The 15,342-nt window shown below is 38.5% G+C and overlaps 1 protein-coding gene across 4 annotated transcripts in view; it reads right to left on the reverse strand.

The window, feature by feature from the left end:
- Nucleotides 1–379: 379 nt before the first annotated feature.
- The window catches only part of eng (endoglin), an 80,819-nt gene continuing 65,856 nt past the window's right edge, over nt 380–15,342 (reverse strand). Inside the window, exons 5-15 of one of the 4 annotated variants that reach the window (XR_012355587.1) lie at nt 12,233–12,413; nt 11,977–12,142; nt 11,546–11,645; nt 10,167–10,353; nt 9,203–9,360; nt 8,556–8,777; nt 8,392–8,455; nt 3,156–3,263; nt 2,974–3,048; nt 2,775–2,822; nt 2,516–2,607 (exon numbers count right to left, since the gene is read on the reverse strand). Coding sequence is in view for 2 of the 4 variants with exons in the window: in XM_073839967.1 (XP_073696068.1) it covers nt 2,471–2,607; nt 2,775–2,822; nt 3,156–3,263; nt 8,392–8,455; nt 8,556–8,777; nt 9,203–9,360; nt 10,167–10,353; nt 11,546–11,645; nt 11,977–12,142; nt 12,233–12,413 (1,371 nt within the window). In the remaining 2 variants the exon portion in view is untranslated. Of the gene's footprint in view, nt 2,608–2,774; nt 2,823–2,968; nt 3,049–3,155; nt 3,264–8,391; nt 8,456–8,555; nt 8,778–9,202; nt 9,361–10,166; nt 10,354–11,545; nt 11,646–11,976; nt 12,143–12,232; nt 12,414–15,342 lie in introns of all 4 variants that reach the window. The other 3 variants (XR_012355586.1, XM_073839968.1, XM_073839967.1) reach the window with 3 other exon arrangements.

Consider the following 15,342-nt stretch of genomic DNA (forward strand, 5'->3'; position numbering starts at 1 on the left):
TTAAAGTGCTGATCCATGCACGTCAATGACTAATATTTCCCACTATATTGAACCTGCTGAACGTATATATGTTATCTTATATTTGATCTGCAACAACGCTGTGACAGTTTAAACGCATACAGGATGTGTATAACTATGTGTCAGAGTGTTAAAGATACAACTATGATCAAAAATAAAGCATACTTAGGGAATAGTATAAGTAGGTGAATTGGGATGCAGCATAAATTTCACAAATTGACTATACAAGTGAGAAAAACACTTTTGAATGTCGATGTGTGATGTCTCAGTTGGGTTAATTAGAAAGCTGAAATTTGTAAATGATATACATGATTTGTTTAAAGAGAGTTTTATATATATATTAAACACTAAGCCACAATCATACATTTGCAATGTTTTAATGTGATGATAATTTTCCTCAGGGCCAGAAACCGCACACAGATTGGGGTCAGAGGGAACAACAGAGCAAAGCTGGACAAAACTGCATTTGTGCAACTTCTGCTTCCGCTTCTTTGGGCCGTTATGCAATTCTGAGAACAGCACATTCCCAGAACATCAATAAATTAATGGAGAAGCAATAAATAAACTGTTATGACATTAGGAGGCATTGTTTTGATCATTTAATTTAAAGTATGTCCATCCGGATTAAATGGTTCTTCAGAATGGGGAGAACAGAAGAAATATGACTTGAGATAATGACCATACGGTAAGTGCTTTAAATGAAATCGTTCTAGAGAAAACAGAACATGCAGTACAAATGTTGAGTTAATATACAAATGCAGTATTAAAAAAAATAACATACAGACACAAACAATGATATGAACACAAAGTAATACCACAGATATTGCACAAATGCTCCAGTGGCATTTTCCTGCTTTTCACATCCACTTGATGTTAAAGGAACAGTTCACAGCAGTACGCTTTATACACACTTCAGCAATACACCCCGATTTAAGTTGTTGCACGCTGAAAATCTTCCTCCATGACTTAAAAATGATTTCAACAAAACTAATGGCTTCAGAAGACTTGGGATGTGGTTATAATAATACTTTTATGGTGTCCTCTTTGAAGGCTGACAGCTCCTGTCTCACTGTCTGCGTACACTGTATTGAAAAGAGCAGTGTGAACATTGTGCTAAACATCTCCTTTAGTGATCAGATGAAAGAAAGTCATATAAGCTTAGAATGACATGAGGGTTGATAACTGATGATACCACTTTTTTTGACCCACTTTATATAGTCTCTTGCGCTTGCATATAAAAAGACAAATAAATGTAATCTACAGTACTGTACAAATACATGAATAAATACACATGAAATGTGTAGCATACAGTATACTGTTGTAAAAAAAAGCTACATCACAAGAGAGTTTTGGATTTGTTGGGCTCATTTTTACTGGACACATTTTTTTCTTTGTTTTCCAATATTCAAATTCTTTAAAAAAACAAATCAGTTCTCAATTTATGAAAACTCTGCTGAATTCACTGATTAAAGCATTTACAAACTAAAGTCACACACACACACACACACACACACACACACACAAACAATATCTTCAAAATTACTTAATTACTAAAGTAATTAATACAATATATTTTGTCACTCAATGACAACAAAGTTACAAAAAAAAAAAAAAACATCCATATGAATCTCATGAAAACATGTTGGGTCATATTTCACTCCATAATCAAAAGGCATTTTGTATTTAGTTTTTTTTTTTTTTCAAAAAATGAGATTGGAAGAAAATGTCACATTGCAAAAAAAGGGCCGGAATCTGTAATGTCCTTAAATACTTGCTTTTGTCTTTTTAATCCTTCTACTGATTTTGGAGTTAAATAGGACGCAGTTTAACATATTTCATGAGATTCAGGGACTGTTTCTAGTTATGGTCAAACAAATGCTTAACAAATCTACATCCACAGAGACTCCGAGGTAGCCATTTCCCAATCTGTCCCATGTGGGACAGCCTTTTCAGTAAGAACTCTAAAAATAAAAATGCGCTTCCTTTTGTGTTTATGTCCAATAGTTTGATTTGTTGGAATGTTTCATCTTGTCAGTCCTTGGCTGAGTGTTTAGATATGAGGCGGTCTGACGTTTGTTCGCTCGTCTCTTTGAGCCACATTTAGCCGTGTCTGAAAGCGAACTGATGCGTCAGACCGTTGTTTGTCTGTGAAATCTTATTTCGCCTCCATCAGAGAGGCACCGGCGCAAGAATGCGACGAATTTCCTGTTAGTTCCTGGGGGTTATGCGTTGTTTTTCCTGTCTCTGGGAGCCAAGCTTTTTTTTTTGTTGTTCTTCGTCCCTACTGACTTCCCGTAGCCGGGTGAGCGAATGGAGTATTGTGAGGTACAGGGAACGTTTCAAGACTGCTACTGCCTCTCTTTTTCTCTCACTCGGGACGTTGGGACACGTGGAGCGGGATGGCTTAGAGAGGGAGAGAGCATTAGGAGCGGAGGGACGCATGGCGACGGCGTTATGCCATGCTGCTGGTGGGCGTGCTCTGGGTGCTGCCAATGCTGGCGTTGGCGCTGCTGTTCTCGGAGGGAGACGGGTGGGTTGGCACTGGCTGCCGTTTGGTCAGACCACACGGGCATCCGGATATAGAGAGTACTGGACAAAAGACACAGGGAATATTGAGTGAAATAAACAAAAACAGATTTCCACGGCAACTATCGAGTGCGGCGATCGCACCGTAAAACGGAAATGCGACAGGAAAGGAGTAGAGGAAGTGTGCTGAGGAAAAGATTGACTTATTTAGAGTTTTGAGTTCAGTTTACCTGAGAGCTCGGCCGCCGTTGATCTCATTCCCAGACCCACAGGATGCCCTAAAACACATGCACGCATGAGATCTAGACGTTACCGTTGATTACAAAACGCATAAAGGGATCACTTATATTCAGGACTTTTCCAAAAAGTCCCTTAAAGACAAAAACAGATCATCAGTCTGGAGGTACTGCGGCAGCGGCCTTACTTAACTGCTTCATCTTATTTCTAGTGGGAAATCATCGCGAGGCTTGTTAGAGCTGCTCTCTCCACCTCTTCCCTCATAAGCTAAAGAAGCAGAGAAAACTCTACCAAATACATCTTCTCACGCTTCAGTATTTAAATAAGTCATAAGCTCTGCGAAACATAGCTCATTCCAAATGCATCTAACTTACCTGTGCGTATCTTAATGAACCATAAAGCGCCGGTGAGGAGAACTCCGATCAGAAATCCTCCAAACGCGATTCCCAGAACAGCCGAGAGTCCGAACTCAAAACACGGATCTAAAACAGAGCAAATATTCAGTTCAGAAATTATTGCTTTCCCTCATTCAGTAAAAGACAGTTGTTACCATGCTTTTGTAAAGTGATTTTCCCCATGGTTAAGTTAAAAATGATAACTCTGTCAATCCGTGGATGTACGAAATTGGGGGCTAGTCCGGGATTTGAACCGTAGACTTAGACCTACCCTGTTAAGAAAAACAGCATATGCTGTTAGGTATGTTTTGAAGCATGGCTGCTGGTCATGAGCTGGCTTAAGATGGTCATGTGCTGGTCCTAAACAGGAGATAGTTGCTTCGGACCAGCTAAGGACCAGCTCAAACCAGCAGCCATGCTTCAAAACATACCTAACCAGCATATGCTGGGGTTTTTTTCAACAGGGTATTTAATTGTCATGGTGTTGAAGCTTGATAAACTAGTTCACAGTACAGGCTACTCATAATGTGAACTACAGTCAAATTACTATGAAAGAAGTTACCTTGAAAAGTAGCTAGCTACGCTAAAAGCTTCTAACTAACTACACTAAAGTTATTGAGAGCATTAAGTTAAGTCCATCGTATTACTAAAGTGCTTTTCTCAATGCATACTGTATAAGCAGCTTCATGAGAAATCATTGCCTAGAGCAGGATTCTTTAACTCCAGTCCCAAATGGCCAGAGTTCTGCCGACTGTAGTACCGATCCCAATTTTCCACCCAACTTTCTGTCATTTGCAAGCAATTCTGAACACATTTATTAACTTGTTCTGGTGTGTTTGGTCAGGTTTAGAGTTAAACTCAGCAAGACACTAGCCTCTCAGCACTGGAGTTGAAGAGCCCTGGTTTACAGTATCTCAAGGCTGTCAAAATACTTTAACAGATGCAGTTAATTAAATTCATTCGACATTTTATTTCAAAACGAATAAGTACTTTTGGAGTGGATCAGAGCTGCACACACTGAAGATTATAGTCGCCCACGTTTCTCAGCAAAAGGCATTTGCTGCTGATCATTTATTTATAAATCAAACCCAGACAGGATGCTTAACAATATTAAAGTCTTCTTATTATGGTGAAATTTTAATTGCATCTTAGCTCAACCAGTGAAATACACTGTGATTCCTCTGCCAATATTTTAGCATGAAACATTACACAACTAAAAAGTCAAACACACAACTACGTAATACATTATTATGTAGAAATAAAGAAAAAAAATTAAATGTAAAATGTCACAGACACTGCCAGACAAGCCATTTTCTTCACCCTGAGCATTTGATTATTTCCTTGCTGTGAAGCTAATGTAGTGTTTTGTCACTCTGCATTGACAAAAATTGCTTCACTGTCAGAAAAACAAAAATGTGCAATAAACCTTTAGGGTTTCAGCACCTTGTCACTGATGCAATACTTTCTGTACTGTAACACCCTAAAAGGGGCATGTTAATACCTTTAGATGTCTTTACACAGACCGTATAATGCTGCTCAGAGGTGGCATGAATGAATTTACACAGCTATTGCACCTTTATACAGTTCTTTGATACTAGGGACTGAGGTGGGTCAGAGCAAGCATAATTTAGCTGGGATTTTATACGGCCTTGCATCTATACAAATAATTTTTAGCCGGCAGAGCAGCCTTAACTTGGCTGCTTAAAGACGCATTTGGAGTAATATGTGACCCTGGATCTGCTGATAAATAATAGATAAGCTTTCCATTGATGTGTGGTTTTAGGATAGGACAATATTTGGCCTAGATACAACAGTCTGGAAGTCTGGAATCTGAGGGTGCACAGAAATCAAAATATTGAGAACATTGCCTTTAAAGTTGTCCAAATAAAGTTCTTAATGCATATTACCAATAAAAAAAATTACGTTTTGGAAATTTACAAAATAACTTAAATGAACATGATCTTTACTTAATATCCTAATGATTTTTGGCATAAAAGCAAAATTAATAATTTTGACCAAAACAATGTATTGTTGGCCATTGCTACAAATATACCCGTGTTACTTATGACTGGTTTTGTGTTCCAGGGTCACATATATTCCCTTAAGGTACTACTACAAACCTTTTAAGGGCACATAAAGTACAAAGTTGTACTTTAATAGTACTACACTGCTTTAAAAAAAACAGCTAAACTACAGTCACGCTATTGACAAATGTAGCTGAGCTAGTACCATCTCTACTTAGTTACTTGCCAACACTGGATGAAATCAAGAGCCCAACTTCTCAAAGGTCATTCAACAAAAAGCTCAGGTTAAAAGTGAAGCAAACACAGCAGAGGTCCTCAAGTGCATCAGAAGTCCAAGCATGTTTCTGCAAGTGGGTTAAAGGCTCATCATTTGTCTCCATGGGCGGATTGAGTCCTGTGGCGCCCACTCTGCATCCTCTCCATACAACTGCACCATATGACCTCCACGTCCCAGTGTTCATATATGCTGCTCCACACGCACACTCTCATCTTCCTCTCCATGACAATGACGGGAAGCAGGAAGGTCAATGGCAACTGCTTGTTTTTGCTCAAGAACATGTCTCTGTAATCTAGCATTTTGATGGCGAGGTGTTTGCTAAGGCCAGGCACCTTTGCAAAGACAGAGAGTGTGTTTATCAAAAACACCTCGGTTGCTCAAATAATGGTTCCCAAGGGGCTTGAAGAACTTTTGGTTTGGCCCCACAGGAAGGGGTCTGTTTTATGTCCTTTTTTATTTGTTTTCTTCCCCAAGGCAGCAGCAGATCTTCCACCAAATATCAGCTTTATTTGTGTGTTTGGTCAGAAAGTCTGAGCTGAGCAAACAGAGGCAGGAAATGGCAGAGCAGGTGGTCAGGAGGGGATGAACTTCGGCCCCTCAAACAGGAAGGACAGCCTGAGGGCTCGCATCCTCCAAAACACAGGCGCCTCCTAACAGATCCTACAACCTGTTTTCTACTTAGAGTTTTCAAACTGACCGCGTCCTGATGCTGATCTCTGGACCTTCAGAGGTGCCCTACTGGGGAAAACGCCTCCAACATCAAGAATCACATCAAACTGTAGAAACCTTGTCTATTTTCCCAAATGCAGAACAGTGAAGGAAAAAACTATGTGGATGAAGACGGATCAGAGCACGTAGCATCCTGCAGAAACATGACCCCGTGTCAGTGTTTGTGCAGAGTGCAGCAGTCTTTCGCTGTGGCCGGCAGCAAGGAATGCAAGAGTTTTTCTTGACTCATCTTCCCGGGGACGTCTTCCCTTTTGAAGAACAACACCTTCCCTTCTTTGTGTGCGGCTGACAATAGAGACCCGGGCCCCGTGTTCGGAAAGGCCGAGCATACCAGACCTCGGACACAATAAATCCCCCACTGGCTCATTATTTCTGATTGCGGCCACAAGGTCAGCGAGCAGGCTTTCCTATAAACACCTCCTTCCCGTCGTCCTCGTCCTCATATCCTGACCTCATCTACATGACGACTGATGACGTCAGCCAAAGACGGTGGGGAGTGGGGTGGGATGGAGGGGGGCAACGCCGGCTCAAGTTTCACCAGAATAGCAGGAATTTTGCTGAGGTGAGATGGGAGTAGCTTGAATCTGGGACAATGGTGCGTCGTCCCATTGTTGTGCTCTGAAACGAGCACTGCTGAATGGTGTTTTCGAATGGGAGGATTTATTTCCTGTATGTTTCCAAATCGGGACTCAAGGTTATCCAGTATTACAGGGTTCAAGGTTATAGGGTATCACAAGTTTCCTGAATATCTGAGACATTAATTTGTAGCAGCTGACGCACACAGATGACCCAACAAACCTGTGTTCATAAAATAAATGTTTCTGGCCATTTCAGCCGTGTTGTGTGTTTATTATTGGCATTTTACATAGATTGTGGGAGCACCTAGGGGAAACCCACACCAACTTTATAAGTGTGTTAGAGATGTTCCACAATGTTTATATGGACAATATTTGAGCCTTTAGATGTTTGTCACTGGCTGACAATTTGAAGGTGAAAATGATTAGAAATAAACTTCATATCAATAAATATGTTTAAGAAATTCTGTGGACATCTAATTTTCTGCCATTGTATTATTTAGTGGCTGACTGATATAGATTTATGATATCACAGTATTAGATTTAAAAGTACATAACACTTGCTGCTGTGAGCATTTTATGCTTTACTAAACAAGAAATTGGGCAGTCATGGCCTAATGGTAAGAGAATCGGGCTTGTAACCTGAAGGTCGCCGGTTTGATTCCCACATCGGCAGGAATTGAAGGTGGGGATTGTGAATGAAAAGCTCTCTTTCCACCTTCAATACTATGACTGAGGTGCCCTTTGAGCAAGGCACCGAACCCCCAATTGCTCCCCGGGTGCTGGAGCAATGGCTGCCCACTGCTCCTGTGTGTGTTCACAGTGTTCACTTCCTCACTGCTGTGTGACAGTTAAATGCAGAGCATCAATTTTGAGTATGGGTCACCATACTTGACAATACGTCACAACTAAGTAATATTTTTCAAAATTTGAAAATGAACCTGATAGTCAATAAACAGACTTATACTTTAGATAGCAAACTCTAGCATTCTAGTAAAATACCATAGTATTTTTCACAAATGAAGTTTAAAAAAATAAAAGTTAAACAAATAAAGTTATTGATCAGTCGATCTCAACAATTTAAAAAATAACAAGTATCAGACAACCACTAGTATTACACTCACTACATCAGCATTGTATCATATGTATAGCATTGTATTTGTAGTTATTGGCATTGTCAACCCCATATTAACAGCATCACTAGTTATAATAGGTTCTATTGTATTTTGTCACGTCCGATGTAGACACGGTGTTAGCCTTTCAGTGCAAAGCAAAGAAAACCAGAACACCTGCCACACCATTATTTGTTGCATAGTGACTGGTATGTTCAGGTAACCTAGATATGTGCAGATTCTGCGCAATAAGGCTGCATTTAATATATCATGGTGAGTCACAAGTTCAGTATTTGCACTAAATCTGCACAGATTTGGCTTACATCAACTTCCAGAAGAAATTAATTAACATAATATTTGAAAAGTAACCCGCAGAATTGGCGATTTGACCCACCATAGCTGATTTTTACTTGCATTTCATAGGTTGGTGGGTGTTAATTTCAAACCCTGACTTAATTTTTTTCTTGCTGCACCAAGATGAAATTAGCTCATACTCACTTTGGTTTGGGATATATGGCTTGACTTGCACATTCCTCTTGACTTGTGTTTCAGGTGTACAAAACTAAATCACAGAAGAAAAGAACAAGAGATGATAAGGAATGTAATATGGGCTTTGTAAAGAGTCATTTCTTACACTCTCTGGAAAACAGAATTCCACAAACCTTTAAACTGTCATGACAAAGTTTAACTACACATTCAAGGTCCCACGAGCTGGATGGTAGGTCCTGAAGCATCTCGAAGGAGAAGCTGAGTCTCTTGGGACAGTTGTTAATGTAGCATGTCTCCTCTTTGAACGGCATGTTCCTCACCACTGGCATGGAACGAACCAAACAGCTGGTGACCTTAATGGTTAAGAAATTGCCTCCAAAGTTCTCACTTGAGATCTGGTGAAGAGAAAGAATACATGTTTTAACAAACTGAGGTGTCTGCATTTCGCTTGTGGTATATCAGAAGCTCAATCTATGGCATTTGCTATGATACTCGAGTGCTTTAGCACAATAAAGACCATTTAATGTAGGAGGGTGATTTTTCAGTATTTCTGCTTATAATGTGCACTTTAAAACACAACACATGCAACCATCTTCTTAAATATATAATAAGAACCTTTTATAAATCTCTTGTCAACAAATGAGAAGTTTTAAAATCTGCCAATCTAGTTTAACGTTTAAAAGCAATGAAATTAAACCATAAATATTAGTACTGTTATTTTACTGTTTTGCAAAAATGGACAAGCAAATATGGGTCATGCAGAAATCTTTACAAAATAAGTATATAAACTGTAGATGTTTAAAAACTGATAATCATCTACCTCTGCATAAAGCCTCTTGTCACTCTGAACCTTGCTGCTGGGATCCAGAGGTGACCTGTAGTCTGGAGATGAGAACAGCTGCATCTGAAGAGGAACTGAAGAAGAACTGGGTGTTTGTGTTGTAGGCTGGACTTCTGCTGGTACTAAAGGTGAAGAAGCTGGATAGCAGACAAACAGTCTCAATAATACGTTTAATAAAGGTTTACAACTCTCATAACGAAATTGCAACAGCTTTCCATAATAGAAAAGCAACGTTTCAGCAGCTTGAGGCTAAAACCGTAAACTCAATAACGTGCTATGAAGGATTTTTCTGGAATCAGTGCCACTGCTCCGAGCACACCAGAAACACTTCAGCGGCACGTGTATGTCTGCTGGGGCTTATATACGACACAGGCAAATCAACAAGCATATGTTTTCATGCATGTTAATAAGAATTCAACAGATTGACCCTAAATGTTTTTGAGTGCCCTGTGAGGAAACTCAAGCACTGGCTTGACTAGAAGAACAGAGAATCCGCATGGAAGAAGCACCTCAAATGAGATTACATATTTAATATCTCAGCTGCTTCTCCTAAACAGAAATGAGATTAAACAGAGAGCAAAATGGAGACTTTTGCTTTAGTTACCATGCTCTTGCTTTTCTCCTGAGAAAAAGACTCAATATGAACGCAGACACTGCCAGATCAAATGAATTGAACCGCTTTCCACATTCATTTCATAGCTCTGCACTGCATGAAAACAATTGACTCGCCTGTGTCTGTTTTGCTTCCTTCTAAGGAATTTCATTTGAGACAAAGCTGATGATAAAGTTAAACAAACATATATTTTGATAGACAAATGGGTCTGTCTGTCGTCCTGTAGAGCTGACCAGTAAAATCAGCCTAGAACTGCACAATGAGGCCTGGTTCCTGAACAAACCTGGTGTCCAGGCTAATAAGAGAGAAAGGAGATCCAAAGCAGATTACCTGAGGAGCTTGTGTTGTCCCTGATCCACAGCTCGATGTGTGGCACGTTCACACGGATCTCAGAGTAGCTGGTGATAGAGGTGCTGTTGTAGTGAAACAACACCTTCTGCCTGATTTCTGTAGGGTCATCTGAGATTGTCTTGCGCGAAGGCACCCTCATTTCATTTAAGTTTATAAGATTGTTAGTCTGTAAGAGAGAAAGGCACATACATGCTCATATTTAATGCCTGATTCATTTGTTCTACACTAGTAAAAGTACTTATATATGTGGCCTTGGACCACAAAGGTAGCATGGGTATATTTGTTGCAATAGCCAAAAATACATTGTATGAATCAAACTTGTAGATTTTTCTTTTAAGTGCTAACTTAATTTGAACAACTTTAAAGTCGATTTTTTCAATATTTAGATTTTTTTTTTTTTTTTTTGCACCCTCAGATTCTAGATATTCAAATAGCTGTATATTGGCCAAATGTTGTCCTATCCGAGCAAACCATCCATCAGTAGAAAGCTTTCAGAAAGTTGAGCCTTTATTTATTATTTACAACACAGAATAATTGTATCTCATAATTCTACTTTGTTTTCTTGAAATTGTGAATTTGTGTACACAACAAAAATGTGAATATGAGAAAAACATCTACTTTTATCTTGGAATTGCAAGCTTACCCCTAGTGAAAAATAAATATACTAAAATGTATTTAAAATACATTTATTTCATGCTAAGTATACTACAAATACATTTACATATTATGTACTTAATAAAAATACCCTGCAAACGTATTGCTGAATTGGAACTAATATTGTGCAGAAGTAGTGCTAAAGTCCAACTAAAGATATGAAATTATAAACACAACACTTTTGTTTTTGCCCTTTATCTGAACTCATCTAAGACTTTATGTACACAAACAATATTTGAGAGAAATATGCCTTTTATAAATATGTGTTAGTGAGCACTTCTCCTTTGCCGAGATGATCCATCCATCTCACAGGTGTGGCATATCAAGATGCTGATTAAACAGCATTATTATTGCACAGGTGTGCCTTAGGCTGGCCACAATAAAAGGCCACTTGAGCAGGTGAACAATATTTGACAGAAATAGGCCTTTTGCATACATAGAAAAAGTCTTAGATCTTTAAATTCAGCTCATAAAAAATGGGGGGGGGAAACAAAAGTGTTACATTTATAATTTTGGTCAGTGTATAAACTGAATTGTGAGTTTTAAATTTGCTATATTTATCTCACAATTGTTATTAATCTAAAGTCATAATTACAATTTACAAAAGTCATAATTGCAATTTATAAACTATGGATTACAATAACAAAAAAACACATCAGATAAAAAGTCCCTTTTTATATTTTTATTCTGTGAGTCATTCTCACCAGGAAGCTGATATCGTGATTGTCAAGGATTGTCCACTCAGTGTCTGCTGGACCTCTTAATACCACTTTAGACTTGAATGGTAAATGCACAGAAACACGTCTGAAAGAAAAATGCCACATGACCAGAATTACACACATGGGCTGATCACATTTCAACCTTAAACTTTTGACCCTAGACATTTATTAGAATATGTGAGTGCCCTTGATGAGTGACACCAGAGGGGTTGAGACTAAACTAAACCATCTTTAAAATAAATAAAAAAATAAAAAAAAACTCAACTTCAATTCTGTATTTGAAGTGAAACACTATCTTAATAATTTCAAAAGCTGCATTTTGGACGACTGAATGAATGTGCTGAGTTTGGCATATGGGCATCTATAAACTCCAGCAACCACCCATTTCCAGAGTGAAGCTGCGAGATGAGGATTACCTTATTTTGACGTCATCAGGAATATTGATCACATGTATCGCTTCTCCAGAATTCTTTGTGTGGCATGATTTGAGCTCACCATCTGGAGGTGTCAGTGTCAGCTCAATTAACTGTTTATGTGCTTGAGTTTCTGGCTTCAGTTCACACATCAAGGGTCTCTGTGTTCCTGTAAGAGTTCAGTGTTTTACAATGACTGGATCACTGGTAATGCATGCATCTTAAGAGCCAAATACATCGATGCAGAGCATGATCTCACCCTTCATCCCAGTGAAAGAGATGTCTATGGGATCTTGTGCTGTGGTGAAGGACGTGACTCCACCAAACGTCTCTTCTGCCCATTTCAGAAGCTCAGAATCGCCATTTGCGAACGGGGCCAAGTTTGTTTGTTGAGCTCCTCTATTTGGCAGGATAAACGTCATTGAGGTTCCATTTGTTACCTGTAAAATGGATGTAAATGAGTTTACTTTTTGGATAAGATACAATATTATATGCTTCATGTCAAATATTTCATAATGCTGTTTAAAGCCTGTTTTTTACAGTCAGACACTTTCTCACAGATATCCTAGATGGCAGTGTTTGACTTTTTGACAGCCTTTCCCCTGGAATTCAACTACTGTTTATTAAAGTAAAGTGTAAAGAAAATTACACATTATTAAAATATTTCAAAGGAGTGTGTTCTCTGCTCTCGAAATGAAAAACGCAGAAATTCTTTTTTTTTTTTTTTGGAAACACTGATATACTATCATTCATTTGGCATAAACAAAATTTAAAAATTAATACTTTTATTCACCAAGGATGCATCAAATTGGTCATAAATGACAATAAAGATGCATATAATGTTACATAAGATTTCTATTTCAAATAAAATGTTTTTATTCATCAAAGAAAAATCAAATGTATCAAAGTTTTCACAAAATTATGAAACAGCACAACTGCTTTCAAGAATCAGAAATGTTTGTTGAGAAGCAAATTAGCATATTAAAATGATTTCTAAAGGTTAATGTGACACTAAAGACTGGAGTAATGATGATGAAAATTTAGCTTTGATCACCGTAATAAATTATATTTTAACATATATTCACATAAAAAAAAATTAACTTTAAATTGTAATAATATTTCACCATATTTACCATTTAACATTTTTACTACTTGAAGGTGTGTGTGTGTGTGTGTGTTGGTACAGCACAAGTTATAAGGGACAGTATCACCACAGAGTGTCTTTCAACCTTCACAATACTAAAAAAATGTCTTAATTTCCCATACCAAATGATCATTACACTCAAATTGAGTAATCTCTTATTTAACAAAACATTAATAGGATAACAAAATGTTACAATTCTATGATTTGACTATATTCTACTCTCATTCAAATTTAATGAGTAGTGCATGGGACAAAGCAAAATAACATGCATCCTCCTACACAAAAACTTGTAAAAAATGTATCTAAAGAGCCAAGTAATGCTGTTTTTACAAATATAAAAACTTAGCCTAATATCACACCCATTCATAGTCATGAACAAAAGTGAGTACACCCTAAGTGAACTTGTCCAAAGTGTCAATATATTGTATTAGCACCATTGTTATATGGCACTGCCTTAATCATCCTGGGCATGGAATTGACGAGAGCTGCACAGGTTATGGCTGAGATCCTCTTCCAGCTGCTGGAAACCAGACACATGGTGCTTCTCCACCATACGCTTAAGGATGCCCCACAGTTGCTTAATAGGGCTCAGGTCTGAAGACATACTTGGCCACTCATTCACCTTCAGTTTCCTCAGCAAGACAGTTGTCATCTTGGTGGTGTGTTTAAGCTCCCCAGTATCAGCAGCACTCTTGCAGCCCCAGACCATGATGCTACCACCACCACGCTTGACTGTAGGCAAGACACAATTTTCTTGGTACTCCTCACAAGGGCATCACCCCATATGCTGGACACCATCTGAGACAAACAAGTTTATCTTATAGTCTCATGAGACCACAGAAAATGGTTCCAGTAATTCATGCTCTTGGACAGGTTGTCTTCAGCAAACTGTTTGTGGGCTTTCTTGTGAGCCAGCTTCAGAAGAGGCTTCCTTCTGGGACCAAACCTAAGCAAACTGCCTTGTTGCAGTGTGTAGTTACCAATGCCAAGACAACAACCTTGCTATATTTACAGTATGAAGCATGATTTATATCCAGAGCTCTATATTATGCAGACACAAATTCAAGAACAGTTGTATGTTTTACATAAAAGTCACCTTCAAAGTGTGCAGATAAGGCTAAGGCTGATCAAAGTCTTTGAGTAACTTTTATATCATCACTTATTTTAATTGAGATGTATACTTTTTATATTTCAACTAAAATGTGGTTATTGGGCCTCTTAATATAAATCACATTTACAGTCATGCTGCTGGTCTAAATATATTGTGATTACTTGTGGCCTAATCACAACAAACGGACTGCATCTAAATTCTGACTGGATGAGCCACATTCAGAGCCGTTGTGAAATAGCCAACATACACACACCTGACCACATTCAAGTCAGCAAAACTATGCAGTATGTATGATGAGAAACACCAACCTGAGGTAAACATACAAATGAGCGTCTCTGTGTTTACGAAGCTGGAAGGAATCTGCAGACTTTATTGAAGCAAGACCTCAGGCTGATTAAAATTTTCATGTGTATTTGAGACAGGAAGGCATGTAGACAAGAGCTCATGTGAAGCACAATAAGGCGTCTGTAGATTGATGGGCATTTGTCTTGGATGACACATCAAAACCTCAGGAAGCAGCCTGACCGAGAGCAACCAAAATCAGGACACAATTCCAATGACGCAAACAGAAACGTGTGATGTGATGATGAATCTCAAGAACAGACAATCAGGTCACACTTCACCCACAAATCAAGAGAAAAAAAAAATAAGAAACAAGGTTCGGCATAAAGACAACAAAGATGATTATGATTTTTTGCATTGTTGTTTGCACGCTGTAGAAAATCATCAGTCACATGACATTAACGGCTTAGCTGATTGTCTCAAAAAGAGGATAGACAGCATACCAGAGCATTATGTCTGGATTTTAATCCACTGAACAGATGACAGGAGGAAACAGAATCATCACAGCGCACAGAAAGAGAGTCCTGACAGACGGGGGAAAGTTTCAGCAACAAAACAGACACTCATGATTTTTTCATCATATTTTCTCAGCCTGTTCATGTCATCAGGTTAGTAGCTTCAGAATGGAAGAGAGAATGGAGAACAATAACATGCAATGTCTCCATCAAAAGAGCTTCTTTCAAGCTGCAGACAGGTGTGAAATGTGGTGAACGAACGTCAGAATGCTGGTAATTACATTTATTCTGCACTGCTTTGGATGCAATATTGAAAC

The sequence above is a fragment of the Garra rufa genome, chromosome 5 (genome assembly GCF_049309525.1).
Source record: "Garra rufa chromosome 5, GarRuf1.0, whole genome shotgun sequence".
Lineage (NCBI taxonomy): Eukaryota > Metazoa > Chordata > Actinopteri > Cypriniformes > Cyprinidae > Garra > Garra rufa.